The following is a 23,226-nucleotide window of genomic DNA, read 5'->3' as shown; positions in this document are numbered from 1 at the left end:
AAATTTTGAATCAAGTTTTCTGATTGGCTCTGCTTCGCTCACCCTGGAGGTCTGTTGAAACCAAGATGGCTGCCATTCAAAATTTTGCACGGGATCACCGTTTTTCTTCTTCATAGTGTTTTTTTCTGTAATCGTATCACTCACTATTTTTGAATCTTTTTGTCAGGTTTCAGTTCTATCTTAAAATAAGTTTCATTTTCAAGCGCAGTCTCTAATGAATCATTTTTTATTAAGAACAGAAATAAGCCGACATCCCTGATTCTAATTGCAGCCAAACTGGCCCCTCCTTCCAACCCCCTCCTCTTCCGCTCTCCAACCCCAATGTCCCATTGGCCAACATGCATATCCATCTCTACATCCCGGCATGTTCTTTTCACAGGAATGTAGCCCCCCCCTCCTCGTCTCCCAGGAAACCCTATCTGTACACACACAAAACTAGGTAAAAGTTCATCTCAGCAATAAATCAAGCTCCTGCTTCATCTTGTTATGTCAGCGCTGGAAGAGAGCCTAATTTGGAACGCTGACACTTTTGGCTTTTCAGTAGCGATGTGCTTCTCTCTCGCTGCTCCGCTGTTTTTCAGCATATCTTGGAGGTTCGCGATGAGACTTTCATCGTTCTTCTGGCTTTTTAACAGTTTTAATATCTCTGACCTGAGTTCGTTGTTTTCTATTTTGATTTCCTCTCAGTCATCATCTTCATTTATTATTTCTTCGTCTTCAGTTGTGTTATTCTTCAGATTCTCTCGAAATCGCATTTGTGGACTCATCGATTATTTCTTGATCCGTTTCCATTTCTTTGCTGTATGCCCTGGTGTTGGGCCTATCTCTCTTAGACATATTTAAGTTTTTATTGAGTCAATTCAACCATCCTCTGCTACCAGCTTGTTGCGATATTTTCAGGATCAGACTCAATAAATTATGTAAGAGTTAAGAGTTCAAATATATCTCTCTTTATTTACATAAGGCATTCTATATTCACTGAATATTCACAGATAGAAGCAAGGAATGGGTGCGTGCAGCTCCTTATATATACAATGGGTGGAGCTAGGTATGGGAGTGGTAAAGTATGAATACATTAAGAAGTGAAGAATAAATTAACCCCTGATATCCCGTTCATATACTATTTACATATTAGAGAATAAGGCATTTACATGTGACAAAAGTAATACAAATTTAGTGGAAGCCACAGTGGACATATTGGGAGGCAAAACAAAAGTCTTATTGTTGGTAGTATTTGTTAACTAACTCAGAGTCATAAATAGCATCTATGATTTCAGATTCTCCTAAATGGTTCATTAGGCTAGAGTGAGATTATGCACTTTTCTAGAATCTGTTACTTAAAGGACGCCTTTATCTTCTCTGTTATCCATTTGCTTAATACTTGAGTCAGCCTATTTGTAGCTGAGTTGTTATGAAACAAGGATTCATCTGAGTTTGCAGAAAGGAGTTGCATTGTCTGACTAGAAAAATGCCTACTTCTCTCTTCTCTTCTAATTTTTTTTTTTCAAATTAGCATTTACAGCACCTAATATATGTAATCTAATATGTTATGGTGACTTAGGCTATACTGGTGCATTAATGTAATACACACACACACACACACACACACACACACACACACACACATATTAAGCTTGTCTATGTGAAAGAAGGGGAAAGTTCTTATATAATGTTTGATATTATTCATTATTATTCACTTCAAGGTGTTGGTTATCACCTTCAAAGCGCTCCATGGCATGGGACCTAGTTATCTTCAAGACTGCCTGCTGCTACCGACGGCCTCACATGGACCTGTGCGCTCCCACAGAGAGAGCCTCCTCGGGGTGCTATCAGCCAAACAATGTAGGCTGGTGACCCCCAGGGGGAGGGCCTTCTCTGTGGGGGCACCTACCCTCTGGAATCACCATGTAATGGTGACTTAGGCTATACTGGTGCATTAATGTAATACACACACACACACACACACACACACACACACACACATATTAAGCTTGTCTATGTGAAAGAAGGGGAAGGTTCTTAAATAATGTTTGGTATTATTCCTTATTCCTTATTCATCAATTATTTAATATTAGCATTGATAGCTTTTAATTAAATTTAAGTTAATTGCAGTTTCATCTCAATTCAGATCACATTTTTGTTCTGGACCTACCGTTTTTTTGCAGTGGGGGGCCTAAAAAAAGACCACTTTCATGGGGGAATAAGCAAATCATATTTCTCTGCATACCTTCAACTTTTGTCTTTGGGAATCTGTAATTATCCTTATTAAGTAGCTTTAGTTACTGTATAAGATTTGGCGTCCACCTGGCTTCTCCTGCCCCTCCTTCCTCACATGGAAATGAGAGCTGCCTCGATAGAAAATGAGCATGACTGTACATCAGTGTCCTCCTTTTCACAATCAGCAGGTGTTCTTATTTTTGGAATCAATATTTAATATTAACTTTAATATTAAAATTATTTTGGGGGGGAATTTTTTGAATTATATATGAATCTGGAAGTGGGGTTCATAGTTCCCTTATATTTTGTCCACTAGGTTCTGTAAATCACATTCCTTAAAGCAAGTAGAATAATTGTTGTACTTGAAGAACAAACAAGTAGAATATGGGTGGGATGTTTTGGTCATCTCATTATCTAGGCGTTAATCTGTGGTTGATCATACTATATTTGTTCTCCAGGCTCAAAAACATGGACAGATGTTAAAGGTTTATTAAGATACATTTTATTGTTGGCTGTGATCTTGTCCTCACCCTTGCTATCCAATTATGAGAACATCTATTTTATTTATTTATGAAGTTTATACAATGCCCATTTTGCAATCATGCAACTGAGGGTAGGACAAAAAGCAACGGGCAAAAACTAATCAAGGAGAGAAGCAACCTCGAACTAAGGAAAAATTTTCTGACAGAACAATTAATCAGTGGAACAATTTGCCTCCAGAAGTTGTGAATGCTTTAAAACTGGAAGTTTTTAAGAAGATGTTGGATAACCATTTGTCTGAAGTGCTGTAGGGTTTCTTGCCTGAGCAGGGGGTTGGACTAGAAGACCTCCAAGGTCCCTTCCAACTCTGTTATTCTTTCTATTCTATTAACTGTGGGCAGCTAATATATCATCTGGTCTAAAAAGTTCCAAGCACACCTATCACCTCAACCTGGCTGCCCCCCCTAAGATGATGCTGTTCGTGCAGTTGCCAACTGTCTGATTAGCTTTTTAAAAATGCAACAAGTACAAGAGATGCCATTATTATCAAGATTCTTTAACTCTGCTCCCAATTCTCATCCAGATGTGGAATTCTGTTTGCATGAGGGTGGAAGCAGCTCCTATTTGCTTGGAATGTAAACAGCATGTATAGGAAGTCTGATAGGAATTCAGCCCTCTGTGCTTGACTTCTTCAAGGTCATTATGGCAACTGCTGATTATGGAAATATTCATATACTACATAGTGCTTTACAGCCCTCTCTAAACAATTTACAGAGTCAGCATATTTCCCCCAACAAACTGGGCTCTCATTTTACCAAACTCAGAAGGACTGAAGGGCTGAGTCAACACTGAGCCATTCAGAATCAAACTCCTGAAGTGAGCGATGAGTTGGCCTGCAGTACTCCATTCTAACAACTGCGCCACCACGGCTCGTAGAAAATGGTATTATTTCAGGCAAAAGTCCTTAAATTGAAGTCCCAGGATTTGAAAAATCATTTTTGTGGATCCTAGAGATACCTTTCACCACAATTAACCCCAAATCAGCTTGAAGTCAGCTCTTCAAGGCCCATTTGAAGGATGGCATGGTCAGGGGAACTTGAATCTCTGAGACAAAATGGTTTCAGAGAGCAAATATTGTGACAGAGAAGGCAAAACATGTTTTAAAGATGGCTCCTATAGCAAATACAAGAAGGTTCCTTCTGCTTCTTAAAAAAATATTTTACACATGGAGGGGTTGCTCTTTGTGATTTAGAAATCTATTTTTCCAGGAAAGGAAGATTTCTGAAAATCCCCAATTTCTCTTCCTTGTCAGTCAAATTGATTTTCAAAGGAGATCAATAACTAGGACTTTCAAACATAGAGAAGTCCAAACATGTACAGTAAAGTCAGGTCAAGCTTAAATTTTAGGAACTTTATGGACACCCGTATTATATGAGTTTCCTGGGCAACAGTGAGGAATCAGTTGCCTTTAAGGAAGGTTTTTTTAAAAAATAAAATTCAGCCTCCTTTGTAAGCTTGGAGTTCAAGCACTACCCAAATATTAACTAGGCCCAATACTGTTTGGCTTTCATTAGCCATTAACTTTAAAAGCTATACATCTGCAGGAAATCCTTCAAAAAATTTACATCCAAAATATGTAGAGATCATTTGAAATGTGTATGTTTTCCAAGGTCTGGTGTTGTGGTATTACATTTTGAATAGATGTTAAACTTAATTTGACTAACCAAATATTATCTTATAGGCGCTATCTCTACCCAAAGATGGAGAGGTTCACCAAAGATTTGAGAATCTTATTTCTGATATCAACAAACCAGGTGCCAATTATAGCCTCAGTCTAGTCAACCAGCTCTTTGAAGAAACATCATATGATTTTCTTCCAGTAAGTTACATACATGTTGGAGAACTGGCTGGAAACCACCATAAATGCTCTGTTTATTCTAATGTTTGCCTATCTCATTGCAATTGCAGTTTGGCTCTAATAAAGTACCAAATATTCCTGTAGCTTTATTTGGTTCATTGAGTTATCTAGAGGGGGAATTTAAAAGTGTAACTGCTTTTACTGGGAATGTTACAGGAACATCCAGTGGGATGTTTCTAAATACAGAACGTTCAAATAAAAGTCATAAATAGAACCATGTGACCCATAATTGCCAGATATATTTTTGAATAAACTATGTTATCTTAGGATAATTCCAAATAGTTCCTAATATCTGATATACTTTTTCTAGGCTGTATCAACTATCCAATGGCATTGGCTGGCTTTAGGTAGTATTCAGTGTAATAAATAATGTTTCCAGATTGTTAGTTCATAGAAAAACGAGGCAAAATCAATTCATATTTTTATTACTGCTTCTGTTGTTGAGATGTCATTGTTTCTTAAGTCATTTATAGAATCCACTCAGAGATTCTACCATGGAGGTCTGGAGAAACTTAACTTCACACAAACTTCAGAAGATTCAAGAAGACATATAAATGCCTGGGTAGAAGAAAAAACATCAGGTAAAAATGATAATAAGAGTTAATTAGTAGCTGCATTAAGTAAGACATGCAATATTGTGTGTGCCTGTGAGAGAGACAGACAAGGCAGGCAAACCCATCATAGTTAACCATTACTTGCTACATAAACGCTCATCAAACCTGAGATGAAATTCTAGCCATGAATAAATTATTGGTTTTATTGATGGACACATCTGAGCATATTTCTGTTATTTAACTTGCCTGTTATTTAACTTGTATGTGTGTGGTAACCTTACTAAATAATGATATAAGATGGGCAACTATATAAATGTTAAGGGAGGGAAGATGGGTGGATGGAGGTTGGACTGGCCCTGAGGAAGCAAAAGCTACATTCCATCCTCAGTCAGAGGAGTTCTCTGGGTGATTACTTTGAGCTCCTGAAGAGAGAAATCTAATAATTAAATTAAAATGAAGAGAGAGAGACAGAGAGACAGAGGGACAGACACAAAGACGGAGACGGAGACAGAGACAGAGAAAGAGACAGAGAGACAGAAGGTGAGTGAGTGATGTTAAGAAATAATAAATCTAATCTGTCAATTAAAGCAGTTTTTTTAAAAAAAACTTTCAAAGGAAAAATTCAGGATCTGCTTGTCCCTGGAATAATTGATTCGCTTACAAGACTGGTTTTGGTGAATGCGATCTATTTCAAGGGAAACTGGGCAAATAAGTTCAACAAAAATTACACAGAGAAAAAGCTCTTCTGGATTAACAAGGTGAATACTGGATTAACAAGGTTTACTGTATTAACAGAGTAAAAGAGACATTCTGAATATTTTTAATTGTGTTATTTTGAAACATTCCTGTAGCAAAGAAATTGCTTACTCCTTCCATTTTTTTGATCTTCATGGAAATACATGAATCATGAAAGTCAGTCATTTTAAGGCCTTCAGGCTTTGTGTGTAGCAATTCAGACTTTTCTTGTGACTTATTTCTAGGATCTTACCCAATAATTCCAAACACAGGATGCAGTTAACCAATTCTCTTTATTGATCAATGTTTCTATTACAGGTATTTGGTTGGAAGTGACCTCTGGACTCCTGGACCATGTCTTAAGTACCTGGGAGGCGGAGCTGAGGTAAGGAGGGGTCGGGGAGGATCTAGGTGGATGTGGTGTTAACCCTGTCAGGGCATTGATTAATCCCATGTTTGGCTCTGGGAAAAAATCACCCTGATTTAATTAGAGGATGGATCGTGGCCTCTCCAAGTTGCAATATTCTGAAAAGAAACACAAAGAAAAGTTCTCTAATAAAACTCATTTATTTGTTATAAAGGAAATAAAACACCTCACTAACTAAGAAAGATAATTGTCATTAAGTGAACATGCGGTTGTTAAGGAAATTCCCAATGGGCATTTTTTTCAGGAAACTTGAAGTGAAAGCTGGAATCTGGCAAAAAATTGTGGTCATGGGACCACCGGGCACTTGCCATAAAGGTGAGTCAGTTGCCAAATGCCCAAAATACAATCACATAACCAGAAGATGTGTGCCTGGGTAGCTTAACCACATCATAAGTAGCTCTGGGGAGGACTGTTGTAACAGGATGGAATGGATAACCATTTGAGCCAAATGTCCATTAAATTAAATTCATTATTTTGATATTGAATATGGCAAGGTAAATAAAAAGGCTGGTGCGTATTGCCTCCCCTCTCTCTCCATCACAGCATGGCAATTCTGTAATACAGCCAAAGGGCAACAAATAAGCACTATGCATCCAGTTAACAGAATAAAATGTAGTAGAAGAACCAGTAATGTAAAAGTAATGAGACATAGTACAGTATTAGCACTGTGAGAAATGGATTATCACTTTTGCTGGTTACATTTTCAATCAATTTATTACAGTCTTAGACCAGAGAGCAGAAGAAATAAAAATGCTCAGTAAATATACAATTAAAAATTCTAGTATAAAATAATAAATAACAACTAAAAACTGTAATAAAACACAGTCTGTCAATTATACAGGGTCTAACTATACTACAATTAAAATCACAGTTCATAAACTGTGTGGCCCGTTGTAGGTTCAATGCTAAAAGGAAAAAGACTAAGCGGTACAAAGGATTTGCCACATTTGTTATATAACATAACTATGGTGGAGAAGACACGTGTTTGCAAAGAATCCCTACTGCTGCGCAGAATCTGGCCACCCGCACTGTAATGATGGACTGTTCATCCTTAAGCAGCCACTGAAGATAGGTAGTCTTGGCACAGCCAGGATACCTAGAAGTTATTGGCAGAATATGTTTTTTCCTAATCTCTGTGTAAAAGGAACATCTAAGGATCATGTGACCCACAATCTCCATCTATCCTGAGCCACAGGAACAGAGTCTTTCTGTCAATGATATCCTTTTATACTTGCCATACAGGACAGCCAATGGAAGTGCAGGGCACTGTGTGAGCGAAAATGCTTTCCAGTGGTTTGCTGACTCCAATTGACTAAGATAGCTGGCAGGAGCAGCAACACATCTAATGACATCTGGGGCCAGAAACAGCAGAGCTTTCCCTAAATCCGGCTGCCTCTCGATGTCCTCCACCTTTTGTCAGAAGGTTTGTCTTGCTAAGTCGTAGTCTATCTTGAGTATTGAAGCTGGGCAGAAGCCTGATTTGGCAAGGTTGGACTTGACAGCCTTGAGCCATGATGAGGAGAATTTGTTGACTTTGTAAACTGCTTGGAGAGTGTATGAAGCGCTATATTCTGTAAGTCTATGTGCTATTGCTATTAACAATCACATAATTCACTTAACTGCAGCAATTCGCTTAACAACCTGGGAAAAGAGGACATAAAATGCAACTCACTTAATTGCCTTCCTTAACAACTAAAATTCTGAACCTAATTGAGGTTGTAAATCGAGGACTACCTGCAATATATGCTAGCTTCCTCTATTGTAGACTCTCCCTAGTTTTTATACTGTGTATAATATTTCCCCTCCCACTTTTAGTAATTTGATATGATTGACAGACATTTTACCCTCAAACAAAGGTTATACATATTTTTAAAAAATGTTTATTATTCTTAACATGCAAACTATGATACATTTTTAAAAGATGAAATGTCAATAAGATCCAAACCCAGAGAAGCATAGCTAGGAAATTCAAAGGGTTTTCAAGTTTCAGGATTGAAATTAAATGTGTTTAGACAGTAAGTGAGCAAACATTTTAAGTCAGATGTTCTTTAAATTTGGATATTTACTTGGATATTGGATATTTGTTATTTACTGCCATTAAGAAGAAAAGACATTGCATTTATCTTTCCAGGAATTATTCTTACAACTCTGTATTCAGGTGCTTCATTACAACCCTACAAAAGGAACTAAAAAATTTTCATAGGTTGTGTAACCAACCCAAAAAAATAAAATAAAGGAAGAGAGTAATTCTGCCATAAATACTGTATATAAATAAAATGTGCATGTACACAGCGCATGACTATCTATTTCCTGTTTTGTTCTATTTTTCACAGAACTCTTCCTTATTTTTGATAATGTATCAGCAATTTTTTCACCATAGGAAGAACCAAGCTAGCCCCGTTAATTGCTTCTTTAAAGTTATCATTTTCAATCAGTTGTGATGAATGATTTTATTCTGGAATGATTTTATGCTGTACTGAACCTGAAAACTTTGTGCGTGATGGCAACAGCGGGGGTGATGAGGATGGATTCTGATTCATGTTTTCAGTCATTAGGAGTTTCTTTGATAAATGTTTCTAATTCTTGAAGGAACATAGGAAGTTAGGTACAGCCTGATAAGAGAACTAGTTCAAACTATCCAGGATATTGACGTTCATTTCTCGCAAACTCATTATTTATTTATTTGTTTGTTTGTTTGTTTTAATTTGTATACCAACAAATTAAATTTGTATACTTCTCCAACAGGACTCAGGGCGGTGAACAGCCAGAATAAAAGAGAACATACAAAATTTAAAAAAACAATTTAAAAATAATTAAATAATTATGATATAAAGATATCTCCTGAATATGAAGATGAGCTTTAATGAGATTGATGTTAGGCACAAATAATCAGGAACAGTGGTTGAATTCAAAGCAATAAGAGGTTATTCTTTTTTTTTTTTTGAAACATTTTTTATTTTATTTATTTTTAACATAAAACATAAAACAACATCTTTTTAGAGCAAAGGTTTGGATCCGGTATAAAATAAGTATAAATTCCAAATTTCATCAATTAACATCTTAACAAAAAAGGAAAAAGAAAAAAAAGAAAGAAAGAAAAGAACCAAAAAGACACAAGAAAAAACAGAACAAGTCTATACCCAATTTTTGTCGTTCAATTTAACATCTTATTCTAACATTTAACATTTTATTATTAATCACTCTGAATCTTAAACTTCAAATCTAAACAGCTCTTTATCATTTTAACAATCAGTATTTCATATAGTTTCCTAACTTCAAAGACCAATTCAAGTCAATGTTTCTTTTAAATTACATCTCATAATCAATATATAATATTTTATTCCTCTCTTAAAAATTTCAAAATCAGTAGCTATTCTTCAAAGATATCTCCTTCACTCCTCCTATTTTTATTTTTGGTTGAATTGCAGTTTAATTGGCTGTTTTGCATGTATATTCCTCCACTCCTAACCTTATTTGTTGGCTGGATCACAGTTAATTTTAACTGCTTTCCAACACTTTCTCCTTCACTCCTCCTATGTTTATTTTTAGCTGGATAACGGCTTTTCAGCTGTTTTCCAGTAGTGCTTACCTCACTCCTAACCTTTTATTTAACTGGTTCACAGTTGATTTTCACTGGTCCCCAGTATTATCTCCTCCACTCCTCCTAGCTTTATTTTTAGCTGTTCACAGCTTAATTAGCTGTTTTCCAGTGGTGCTTCCCTCCACTCCTTACTTTATATTTAACTGGTTTACAGTTTGGCTCTAACTGCTCTCCAGCATTTGTCTCCTCCGCTCCTCCTAAGTTTATTTTTGGCTGGTTCACAGCATATCTAGCTGTTTTCCAGTGGTGCTTCCCTCCACCTTACCTTTATTTAACTGATTCACAGTTAGTTTTAACTGGTCCCCAGTATTATCTCCTCCACTCCTCCTAGGTTTATTTTTGGCTGTTCACAGCTTAATTAGCTGTTTTCCAGTGGTGCTTTCCTCCACTCCTTACCTCATATTTAACTGTTCACAGTTTGGCTCTAACTGCTCTCCAGCATTTGTCTCCTCCACTCCTCCTAAGTTTATTTTTGGCTGGTTCACAGCATATCTAGCTGTTTTCCAGTGGTGCTTCCCTCCACTCCTTACCTTTATTTAACTGTTCACAGTTTGGCCCTAACTGCTCTCCACCATTTATCTCCTCCACTCCTTCTAAATTTATTTTGGCTGGTTCACAGCCTAATCATCTATTCTCCAAGAATGCTTCCCTCCACTCCTAACCTTATATGTAGACTAATTCACAATTTAGTTTTTATCATCTGATCCCCAAAATCATACTTCCTTGTCAAAATAAAATAATAATGCATTTTAATATATATCTTCTCTCCTACTCTCTCCTATACTATTAATTTTATTTAAATTTCTCCCATTTCATATTTGTTCCTTGTTTTTATGTAAAGCAACATATAAAATCTATAAACAATTCTTATTGGTAAAGGCTTCATTCACATTGTCTTTTTTTTTCTATAAAAAACAATATTTTAAACCCTTTTAAAGAAGCCAGTTTCTATAATCATTAAATCTATCAGCAATTCTTATTAATAATCAAAAATTCATTCATACTCTTCATGTTTCTTATAATTTTTCTAGAATCACATTTTCCCATCTTAAAAATCACTTCTCTTAATAACAATAAGAAAAGGTAAAAAAGGAAAGAGAAAGGGAGAAGAAAAAAATAAAAAAGAGAAAAAAAATAAGAAAAAAAATAAGAAAAAAAAGATAAGGGTATGGCAAAAAGGATAAAAAAAGAATTTCACAAAAAAAATAGAGAAGAGAGGAATAAAATAAAAGAGTAATAAAGTAAAAAAAAGAAAAAAAGAAGAAGTAACAAAGAGAGTTAAAGAAGAAAGAGGAAATCTCCTCCTTACATTATTTAGACCTCAATTATATAAAAAACATTTACATCCCTTTTAATTAGACTATAGTATTTTTCATCTTACTATAATTTTTTTTCCTTTTCAATTCCAATGTCAGTAAAATTATAAAGACTAAGAAGTTTAGTTCTTTTTTATTCCCAATATGGTGTTGTCATATCCTCTTCCATTTCTACGCCCTTTCCTTTTGCTGCCACGCCTTTAATCAGTTTTAATTCTCCAATTAATTCCTTCTTTTCAACTATCCATAGGTAGTCCAAAAACGAATTAAACACATCTAGGATCAAACTTTTTTAGTTTTCCTTCAAAATAATCCAATTGAGAAAACAAGAGTCAAAGTTTCTTCTTTAAGTAACAAGCGGTCCACAATTTATATTTTCACTTCTTCTTGACAGGCAACCATTTTAGCTTCCTCTGCCACGTCTGCTTAGTCAGTTTAAATTGTTCCATCTTATTTCTTATTTCTTCTTTCTTTCCTTAATACCACCAATAAACAAATTAGGAATCCCCAAAGTTGGTCCTCCTAGATTGTTTTCATAACGGACGAATTTAGATAGCAAGATACATTGCATCTAAATTAATTCAAAAGTAATCCACAAGTTTAAACTTTCTCTTCTCCACGACATGACTCCATTTTAACCATTCTGTAATTTTCCGATAGACTTTCCCGGTTGCTTCAAAAGATTTCTGCTTACCACCTCTTCCCTCCTTGTCTCTCCAGAAGTAATCCAGTTCAATAACAAAGAGTTTCAAAGTTTTACAATTTCCAAAGCACTAAGAGGTTATTCTTGTCATTTATACTCAAGAATGTAAAGCTAAATTGGCGCTAAACAAAGGTCAATGGAATTCAAGAGGGGCAGGACTTGGGTCCCTCATGGCTGTGCAATGACCAAGCTAAACTGGCGCTACAATAAGGGTCAGTGAAATTCATGGGGAACTAGACTTGGGTCCCTTGAGACTGTTCAATGACTGTAAACTGATTGTGTATTTAACTGCACCCTCCAGCTCAGCCTGTTCATCTCCTACATCCCATCGACCAGTACGCTCCCACAGAGAGCGACTCCTCCCCAAATGCTTCAATCCCACCTTCTCCCAGGATGTTTTTCTCTTATCTCAGTCTATCCCTGCAGTGGTCTCCATCCAGGATTCATTCTGCTTAAATTTTCAAGATTAGTCAAAATTTGCTAGGATACCTTTACTGTTAATCTCTGTACAGTGTGGCACCAGTCAGCTCTATCACCAGAGTTAATAATTAACCAAATTAATAATTTAATTTGATTTTTTTAAGTTTAACTACTTATATATAAAATTATCATTAGTAGCTGCTGGCCTTCCAGCAAACTAAAGAGTAGGTTTATTAAGATAGCTAGAAATTATGTTGCAATGGTGTAGCCCCAAGTGAGACTGTGACTGTTCAAAAGGCCACTCCGAGAAAGTTTAAAGAGATAGTCATGAACATCCACCTCTCCACATCCAGATTCCTCTCCTGCCCTTCTAGCCTCTTCCTTCTTCTCTAACCAGTGATTTCCATCGCTCATGGTGAACCCTTGTGCCTGGAGGCTCTTGAGTCAAACCAGGGAGGACATTACCCCCAAAATGTTCATTTTACTTCTTCCAGGATTTATTGCAGCTTGGTCAGTGTTCCTCTCCAGCCAGATGTTTCCAGTAACTGCCCTACCAGTTCAGAACACTACCTCTTCAAGGTAAAACCATTGTATGTTTCTCTCTGTCTTGTTCTAATCCCTGTAGGTGCCCCAGGTGAGATTAACATAGCCCCACTTTAGGGCTGCTTGACGCTTTGTGGTGGCTCCCCCCACGAAATCCTGCAGGATGAAAAACTTAATAAAGTTACTACTTTCCTACTCTGACTTATACAAGCTAGCAAGACATTTGCTTCCTATTGCTTGGAATTGCTGTACTTGTTCTTTTCTAATATGGAAGGTAGCTTCCAGGTTTTCCAAAGATTTCTTGACTACACGGTTTGCAGAGAAGAGATAGACATTATCTTGAACAACAGAGAAGTAATACAAATTTAGTGAAAGCCACAGTGGACATATTGGGAGGCAAAACTAAAGTCTTATTGTTGGTAGTATTTGTTAACTAACTCAGAGTCATAAATAGCCTCTATGATTTCAGATTCTCCTAAATGGTTCATTAGGCTAGAGTTTCTAGAATCTGTTACTTAAAAGTCACCTTTATCTTCTCTGTTATCTGTTTGCTTAATACTTGAGTCAGCCTATTTGTAGCAGAGTTGTTATGAAATAAGGATTCATCTGAGTTCGCAGGAAGGAATTGCACCATCTGACTAGAAAGATGCCTACTTCTCTATTCTCTTCTAATTTTCTTTTCAAATTAGCATTTACATTACCTAATATATGTAATCTAATATGTTATGGTGATTTAGGCTATACTGGTACATTAATGTAATATATATATATATATATATATATATATATATATATATATATATATATATATATATCTTTTTTTTTCTTTTTTCATAGGCTTTTATGTGCATATTCTCTCTAGCCAGGTTTTACCTATGTAAACTTAGTTGTTCTTCAGCCCTAGGTTCTGTGAAATCTCATTCACAAGTTCTTGGGCCCTCTCCCAGGAAGCAACACAGAGTTGCAGTTTGTCAGCAGAAAAAGGGCCCAAGAACTTGTGAATGAGATTTCACAGAACCTAGGGCTGAAGAACAACTAAGTTTACATAGGTAAAACCTGGCTAGAGAGAATATGCATATATATATATATATATATATATATATATATATATATATATATATATATATATATATATATAACATTAATCTTTGTATATGTAATATATGTATATATTACATACATATAAAGATTGTCCATGTGAACGAAGGGGAAGATTCTTAAATAACGTTTGATATTATTCATTAGTCCTTATTCATCGATTCTTTAATATTAGAATTGATAGTTTTAAATTAAATTTAAGTTAATTGCAGTTTCATCTCAATTCAGATCACATTTTTGTTCTGGACTTTCCGTTTTTTGCAGTGGGGGCCTAAAAAAAGACCACTTTCATGGGGGAATAAGCAAATCATATTTCTCTGCATACCTTCAACTTTTGTCTTTGGGAATCTGTAATTATCCTTATAGAGTAGCTTTAGTTACTGTATAAGATTTGGCATTCCCTGGCTTTTCCTGCCCCTCCTTCCTCACATGGAAATGAGAGCTGCCTCTATAGAAAATGAGCATGACTGTACAGCAGTGTCCTCCTTTTCACAATCAGTAGGTGTTCTTATTTTTGGAATTAATATTTAAAAATTAATATTAATTTTAATATTAAAATTATTATTTTTTGGAATTTTTGGAATTATATATGAATCTGGAAATGGGGTTCATAGTTCCCTTATATTTTGTCCACTAGATCCTGTAAATCACATTCCTTAAAGCAAGTGGAATAATTGTTCAAGTAGAACAATCAAGTAGAACATGGGTGGGATGTTTTGGTCATCTCATTATCTAGGCGTTAATCTGTGGTTTATCATACTATATTTGTTCTCCAGGCTCGAAAACATGGACAGCATTTCTGCGGCAAACATCATTTTTGTCCTCAACATCTTCAAGAAGCTTAGTGCAAATGATTCTTCCCAAAACTTGTTTTTTTCTCCTTTGAGTATATCTTCTGCACTGCTAATGGTCTCGTTGGGTGCCAGAAATAACACAGAAGCTCAGATATTAAAGGTATATTAAGATACATTTTATCAAAAAGAAAAAAAGGGGGGTTGGCTGTGATCTTGTCCTCACCCTTGCTAGCCAATTATGAGAACATCTATTTTATTTATTTATGAAGTTTATACAATGCCCATTTTGCAATCATGCAACTGAGGGTAGGACAAGAAGCGACGGGTGGAAACTAATCAAGGAGAGAAGCAACCTCGAACTAAGGAGAAATTTCATGACAGTTAGAACAATTAATCAGTGGAACAACTTGCCTCCAGAAGTTGTGAATGCTCTAAATCTGGAAGTTTTTAAGAAGATGTTGGAAAACCATTTGTCTGAAGTGCTGTAGGGTTTCTTGCCTGAGCAGGGGGTTGGACTAGAAGACCTCCAATGTCCCTTCCAACTCTGTTATTCTTTCTGTTCTATTAACTGGGGCAGCTAATATATCATCTGGTCTAAAAAGTTCCAAGCACACCTATCACCTCAACCTGGCTGCCGCCCTAAGATGATGCTGTTCATGCAGTTGCCAACTGTCTGATTAGCTTTTAAAAAATGCAACAAGTACAAGAGATGCCATTATTATCAAGATTCTTTAACTCTGCTCCCAATTCTCATCCAGATTTGGGATTCTGTTTGCATGAGGGTGGAAGCAGCTCCTATTTGCTTGGAATGTAAACAGCATGTATAGGAAGTCCGATGGGGATTCAGCTGTCTGTGCTTGACTTCTTCAAGGTCATTATGGCAACTGCTGATTATGGAAATATTCATATACTACATAGTGCTTTACAGCCCTCTCTAAGCAATTTACAGAGTCAGCATATTTCCCCCCAACAATCTGGGCCCTCATTTTACCAACCTCAGCAGGATGGAAGGGCTGAGTCAACATTGAGCCATTCAGAATCAAACTCCTGAAGTGAGCCATGAGCTGGCCTGCAGTACTCCATTCTAACTACTGCGCCACCACGGCTCATAGAAAATGGTATTATTTCGGGCAAAAGTCCTCAACTTGAAGTCCCAGGATTTGGAAAGTCATTTTTGTGTATCCTAGAGATACCTTTCACCACAATTAACCCAAAATCAGCTTGAAGTCAGATCTTCAAGGACCATTTGAAGGATGGCATGGTGAGGGGAACCTGAATCTCTGAGGCAAAATGGTTTCAGAGAGCAAATATTATGACAGAGAAGGCAAAACATGTTTTAAAGATGGCTCCTATAGCAAATACAAGAACGTTCCTTCTGCTTCTTAACAAAATATTTTACACATGGAGGGGTTGCACTTTGTGATTTAGAAATCTATTTTTCCAGGAAAGGAACATTTCTGAAAATCCCCAATTTCTCTTGGGTGTCAATCAAATTGATTTTCAAAGGAGATCAATGACTACGACTTTCAAACATGGAGAAGCCCAAACATGTACAGTAAAGTCAGGTCAAGCTTAAATTTTAGGAACTTTATGGACACCCATATTATATGAGTTTCTGGGGCAACAGTGAGGAATCAGTTGCCTTTAAGGAAGGTTTTTTTTTTTTTTTTAAAGTCAGCCTCCTCTGTAAGCTTGGGGTTCAAGCACTACCCAAATATTAACTAGGCCCAATACTGTTTGGCTTTCATTAGCCATTAACTTTAAAAGCTATACATCTGCAGTGATCCTTCAAAAAATTTACTGCCGAAATATGTAGATTGTTTGAAATGTGTATGTTTTCCAAGGTCTGCTGTTGTGGTATTACATTTTGAATAGTTGTTAAACTTAATTTAATTAACCGAATATCATCTTATAGGCGCTATCTCTACCCAAAGATGGAGAGGTTCACCAAAGATTTGAGAAACTTATTTCTGATATCAACAAACCAGGTGCCAATTATAGCCTCTGTCTAGTCAACCAGCTCTTTGGAGAAACATCATATGATTTTCTTGCAGTAAGTTACATACATGTTGGAGATCTGGCTGGAAACAACCATAAATGCTCTGTTTGTTCTAATGTTTGCCTATCTCATTGCAATTGCAGTTTGGCTCTAATAAAGTACCAAATATTCCTATAGCTTTACTTGGTCCATTGAGTTATCTGGAGGGGAAATTTAAAAGTCTAGCTGCTTTTACTGGGAATGTTACAGGAACATCCAGTGGGATGTTTCTAAATATAAAACTTTCAAATAAAAGTCATAAATAGAACCATGTGACCCTTAATTGCCAGATATATTTTTGAATAAACTATGTTATCTTAAAATAATTCCATATACTTCCTAATATCTGATAATTTCTAGGCTGTATTAACTATCCAATGGCATTAGCTGGTTTTAGGTAATATTCAGTGTAATAAGTAATGTTTCCAGATTGTTAGTTCATAGAAAAATGAGACAAAATCAATTTGCATTTTTATTACTGCTTCTGTTGTTGAGATGTCATTGTTTCTTAAGTCATTTATAGAATCCATTCAGAGATTCTACCATGCAGGTGTGGAGAAACTTAACTTCACACAAGCTTCAGAAGATTCGAGAAGATATATAAATGCCTGGGTAGAAGAAAAAACATCAGGTGAGAATGATAATAAGAGTTAATTAGTAGCTGCATTAAGTAAGACATGCAATATTGTGTGTGCATGTCAGAGAGACAGACAAGGCAGGCAAACCCACCATAGTTAACCATTATTTGCTACATAAAAGCTCATCAAACCTGAGATGAAATTCTAGCCATGAATAGATTATTGGTTTTATTGATGGACACATCTGAGCATATTTCCGTTATTTAGCTTGCCTGTTATTTAACTTGTATGTGTGTGGTAACCAGTGGTGGGTTCTTCCCGGTTCAGTCCGGTTTGGCTGAGCCGGTAGCAGTGACGATATGACGTCACCGAACCGGTTCTCCCCCCCGCCCTCCTACCCCCCCACCCACGTTATTCTTACCTTTTATTTGGTCCCACCCCCAATCTATTGCTGCCTCCTGAGTCCCAGCTGATGACTAGAGGGGAAAAAACTGTTTAAACTCCTGCCGCGGGGCTTCAAAGGGCCGTCCTACAGCTGATCAGTGTTAAAAGCAAACAAATGAGTCGGGTCGTAATTGCGAGGACTGGTCGTAAGTGCGAGGACCTTCCAGAAATGACTCTGACCAGCTAGCCACGCACACCTAGTCACATGACTTCCAAGCCACACCCACAAAATAAGCCACGCCCACAGAACCGGTAGTAAAAACATTTAGAACCCACCCCTGGTGGTAACCTTACTAAATAATGATATAAGATGGGCAATTATATAAATGTTAAGGGAGGGAGGGTGGGTGGATGGAGGTTGGACTGGCCCTGAGGAAGCCAAAGCTACATTCCATCCTCAGTCAGAGGAGTTCTCTGGGTGATTGCCTTGAGCTCCTGAAGAGAGAAATCTAATAATTAAATTAAAATGAAGAGAGAGAGAGAGACAGAGGGACGGAGACAAAGACGGAGATGGAGACAGAGAAAGAGAAAGAAACAGAGAGAAAGAAGGTAGGTGAGTGATGTTCAGAAATAATAAATCTGATCTCTCAATTAAAGCAGTTTTTTTAAAAAAAACTTTCAAAGGAAAAATTCAGGATCTGCTTGTCCCTGGAATAATTGATTCGCTTACAAGACTGGTTTTGGTGAATGCGATCTATTTCAAGGGAAACTGGGCAAATAAGTTCAACAAAAATTACACAGAGGAAAAGCCATTCTGGATTAACAAGGTATTCATTTACTGTATTAACAGAGTAAAAGAGACATTATGAATATTTTAAATTGTGTTATTTTGTATATATCTGAAGCAAGTGTGGAATTAGTTTGAAACATTCCTGTAGCAAAGAAATTGCTTACTCCTTCCATTTTATTGATCTTCATGGAAATAGATGAATCATGAAAGTCAGTCATCTTAAGTCCTTCAGGCTTTGTGTGTAGCAATTCAAACTTTTCTGTCATTTAAACTTTGCGCAGGGATTTTTAGTGCAGCACCACTCCCACTAATTCTATGTGATTAGCCACAAAAACTACGGAGTGATTAGTGAATATATTTGCTTAGTATATGGATCTATTATGTATTATCACCTGGACGTATTCGATGGAGGAGGAACAAGCAAAATATGTTTCTATGTTGCTCTCCACAAAGAAGGCTAGTTTTGATATTATGGACATCTGTTCATTTGAGAAAACTGCTGATTAAAACCACAGACCTGTGTTTCATTGCATTCTTTTGCTCACAGAATAGACAATTTGATTTTCTAAAGTTCATAATCTTTGTCTGTTTTTTAAATCTATTTCTTAATATTCTAAAATTATTCAAATTTTGTGAAAAGTAAATTATCACTATGTATAAAGAGTGGAAAATCTGGTAGATGGCTGAGACATGAAAATGCTCATATAAATCCTCAGTTTCTCTTAAAAATTCAACACAAAAAATGAAAGATTTAAGCAGAGGAAAAAAACCCCTAAGGATAAATCCATGATAGAATTATTTGCATTTCCTATTTATTTGAAAGATTTCTTCTAACATACATTTTCCCCACTTGTAGAATGAAAGGAAAATAGTGCAGATGATGTTCAGGAAAGGAGAATATAACATGGCTCACATATCGGCCGATCGGATTTCCATTCTTGAGATTCCATATGATGATAATGACTTGAGCATGATCATTCTGCTCCCTGATGAGATTGAAGATAACTCTACTGGATTGGAAAAGGTGAGTTTTGCTTTCATAAAACAGAATTTAAGCCCTTGTCCATCTCTGGTACTAGCTGTACGCTGTTCTTTTTAATATTGAAGCTTGCCTTTCTGCAATTATAGTTAGTACTATTGGGTTGACTTGTATTTTCCCTTATTTTGAAAAGATGCAAAAAAAAAAGTCTAAAGAACACCAGCGAATGCATTTATATTTCTAAGTATTGTATACAAAGGGGGATTCCATCTGTAGCTGTTGTGTACAAGGCAATTGATAAGGTTGTCAATAACGTACAGTATTTCTTCTGACATTATTAAAATGCAAGGGATTCAATTTTTGATTCTTCAGCTTATACTGTTTCATGTTAAAATAGCTATCAAGATTCATAGCTTGAAGGAAAGAACAAACAAGTTCATATAGCTGAGGTATTTTTTTGCATGGATATTTGTCTTCAAGTAAGGTTTAGCTTCTGGCAACTGTGGAGAAATGCAAGTAGTTTATTTGGCAACATTTTCAGAAGTTGTTTTCCCTTGCCTGCTTCCTAGAGCTAAAAGAATATAACTGGCCCCAAATCACCAAATCTGATAATTCAGATCAGAGTGATGATTCATAATCCAGTGCTTTTAACAACTATACCAAACTAGGCCTCATTGTTTACTTTTCTTTTAGCATTCCTTTTAGTTTTAGGCATAATTGTAATTTTTTGGGTTTTCTGGAATGGAAATTGGTATAAAATTTAATTCTAACATGAATAAATTATAAAAATATTTCTTATCAGCACGTGAATTTTCTCTGATGTAATATATATACAATTGTCTGGGCTGTTGGTTAAACAATTGAGTTAGAAATGGATGTACTTTGAATAGACAGTAAAGTTACACTTATATTCCTACTTTTTCTCCTGGGTCCGAAGGTCTACACTATTTTTGTGACTTAGTTATCTTTCCTAATGTTTTAGGAAGTACAAGAATTTGTAAGTGTTTGTAAGATTTCAGGATTTTTCTGTCATTGTGAGCACCTGCATCATAATTGTGTTAGTATCAGAATAAATCATAGTGTCATATAACCAGGAATTTCTTTCTCCTTTAATGCTTTTCATCTTATTTTAGCTGGAGAGAGAAATTACATATGAGAAACTCATGGACTGGATCGATCCAGAGAGGATGGCCCTAAGAGAAATTGAACTCTCTCTTCCCAAATTTAAATTGGAAGAAAAATATGACCTGAAGCCGGTTCTGAGAAGCATGGGAATGACGGATGCATTTGATGAGGACAAGGCAGACTTCTCTGGAATGTCAACTAACAATGATTTAGTCATATCTGAAGTTGTTCATAAATCATTCATAGAAGTCAACGAAGAAGGCACTGAGGCAGCTGCTGCCACTGCTGTAATAGGGATATTTAGGGGTCCAAATGTTGTAGACGAATTCAAAGCTGACCATCCCTTCGACTTTTTGGTTATCAATCGATCTGGAAAGAACATCCTGTTCATTGGTAGGTATAGTTCTCCATAATGGGTGCATCCAGCATATGTTGGCACAATGGCTCTGATCCTTAATTCCTCATCAGATTTGTTTAAACATTGTGATACTAAACTTTCACTACCACACTTACGATCTTCTGTGTAACTGGGGTAGAGATAATTCCTTCGTAATACTCCATAATACTGGATTTTAATCAGGGGTGAAATGTAAAATTTGTTACTACCGGTTCAGTGGGCGTGGCTTGGTGGGGGGGGGGTAATGTGACTGGGTGGGCGTGGCTAACTTTTTTTGAAAAAAACTTTTCAAAGCATTTTTTCTAATCCTTTGAAAAGCCTCTCCGCCGATCAGGCAACTCAGCTGGGATCATCAGAGACTTTTCAAAGGATTTTTTTTTACCACCTCTGCAGCCAAGAGGTTGCAGAAAAAAATGCTTTGAAAAGCCTCTGATGATCCCAGCTGAGCCGCATGATCCTCAGAGGCTTTTTTAAATTTTATTTTTAAAAGCATTTTTTGGTCGGAAGAGGTTGTAGAAAAAAATGCTTTTAAAAGTTAAAAAAAAGCCTCTGAGGATTGTGCAGCTCAGCTGGGCATGGTGGGGGGGCGCAGGGATTTTTGCTACCGGTTCTCCGAACCACCCGCCGCCATCGCTACCAGATTGGGCGATCCAGTCGGAACCGGGAGCATTTCACCCCTGATTTTAATTCTTTCTTTCCAGAATTATTTTTAATCAATTCAAGATAATAAGTTTTGAGTACAAGTGTTCTGATTGGTAGATAAATCCTGCAAAATTGCTTTGTTTATAGGGAATAGTTGCTAAGCATGAATCAAGGTATTACAACACAGATGTAATTATGTATTTGCCAGTGTACATTTCCATATGATGATACAATACAGTCAGCTCAGCTTCCATTGTGACATCATGTTTTTTCAATTGAGTGACATCATGGCTAGCTGTTGCTGTAGCTTGGCTTCTAATAGCAAGTGTACAACTGTGCTAGAATGAGCAACATATTTATTTTTGTGATCATCATTTAATCAAGCAATTTGATTCTATGTAACTCAAATATTTCCAAATGATATTTACTTTATATAATTCTTATTTTGCTGCAGTCTTTCACGTAATCAAAATTGAAATAAAAGAGCATTTGATTATGTTGCTTTCAAATTTATTTAACAGTTGGTATGGTGATAAGACTCTTTACATCACAGGTCCCCAACCCCTGGTCCGTGGCCTAGTATCAGTCCATGGTCTGTTGGGAACTGGACCACGCAAGCATCAGATGAGCATGCAAAGCTTCATTTGCATATGCACGAGATTAGATTGAGTGCACAAACCCTTCCACTCCCCCACTGTCACCGATCCATGTGGTCATGGGACCACCGGGCACTTGCTATAAAGGTGAGTCAGTTGCCAAATGCCCAAAATACAATAACGTAACCAAAAGATGTGTGCCTGGGTAGCTTAACCACATCATAAGTAGCTCTGGGGAGGACTGTTTTAACAGGATAGAATGGATATCCATTTGAGCCAAATGTCCATTAAATTAAATTCATTATTTTGATATTGAATATGGCAAGGTAAATAAAAAGGCTGGTGGGTATTGCCTCCCCTCTCTCTCCATCACAGCATGGCATATCCCACTGATCCATCTATCAAATCTTCTAAGTGCACAAACTTATAAAAAACCCTATTAGAAATCGTGAATGAATGAATTCTGTAATACAGCCAAAGGGCAACAAATAAGCACTATGCATCCAGTTAACAGAATAAAATGTAGTAGAAGAACCAGTAATGTAAAAGTAATGAGACATTGTACAGTATTAGCACTGTGAGAAATGGATTATCACTTTTGCTGGATACATTTTCAATCAATTTATTACAGTCTTAGACCAGAGACCAGAAGAAATAAAAATGCTCAGTAAATATACAATTAAAAATTCTAGTATAAAATAATAAATAACAACTAAAAACTGTAATAAAACGCAGTCTGTCAATTATACAGGGTCTAACTATACTACAATTAGGGGACTTGGTCCTGCAAATATGTCTTTGAGATCCCCCATTCCTTTGTCTTCTCCTCGGTCCTTTATATACACCCTCAGGATATGGTCGTGTTACCCATTATGATTAATGTACTCAGCA

General features: G+C 36.4%; 1 protein-coding gene across 2 annotated transcripts; it reads left to right on the top strand.

Annotated features, from left to right (window-relative positions):
- The first annotated feature begins 12,739 nt into the window (after positions 1-12,739).
- LOC139314833 (leukocyte elastase inhibitor-like) lies at positions 12,740-21,471 on the top strand. 2 transcript variants are annotated; one of them, XM_070940752.1, is made up of 7 exons: positions 12,740-12,950; positions 14,789-14,966; positions 16,722-16,859; positions 17,358-17,475; positions 18,491-18,633; positions 19,453-19,620; positions 20,709-21,471. In XM_070940752.1, the coding sequence occupies exons 1-7, from the start codon at positions 12,784-12,786 to the stop codon at positions 21,111-21,113; spliced, it is 1,317 nt and encodes a 438-aa protein (XP_070796853.1). In that variant the 5' UTR covers positions 12,740-12,783; the 3' UTR covers positions 21,114-21,471. The 2 variants fall into 2 exon arrangements, with proteins under 2 accessions (XP_070796853.1, XP_070796852.1); XM_070940751.1 differs by lacking the exon at positions 12,740-12,950 and having other exon boundaries at positions 14,799-14,966.
- The last annotated feature ends 1,755 nt before the right edge of the window (positions 21,472-23,226 follow it).

This window comes from Pituophis catenifer, unplaced genomic scaffold, assembly GCF_029215685.1.
Source record: "Pituophis catenifer annectens isolate HBS135680 unplaced genomic scaffold, rPitCat1.0.hap2 SCAF_3, whole genome shotgun sequence".
Lineage (NCBI taxonomy): Eukaryota > Metazoa > Chordata > Lepidosauria > Squamata > Colubridae > Pituophis > Pituophis catenifer.
Note: the sequence above shows the minus strand (reverse complement) of the source record. Positions and strands in the feature narration are given on the sequence as shown.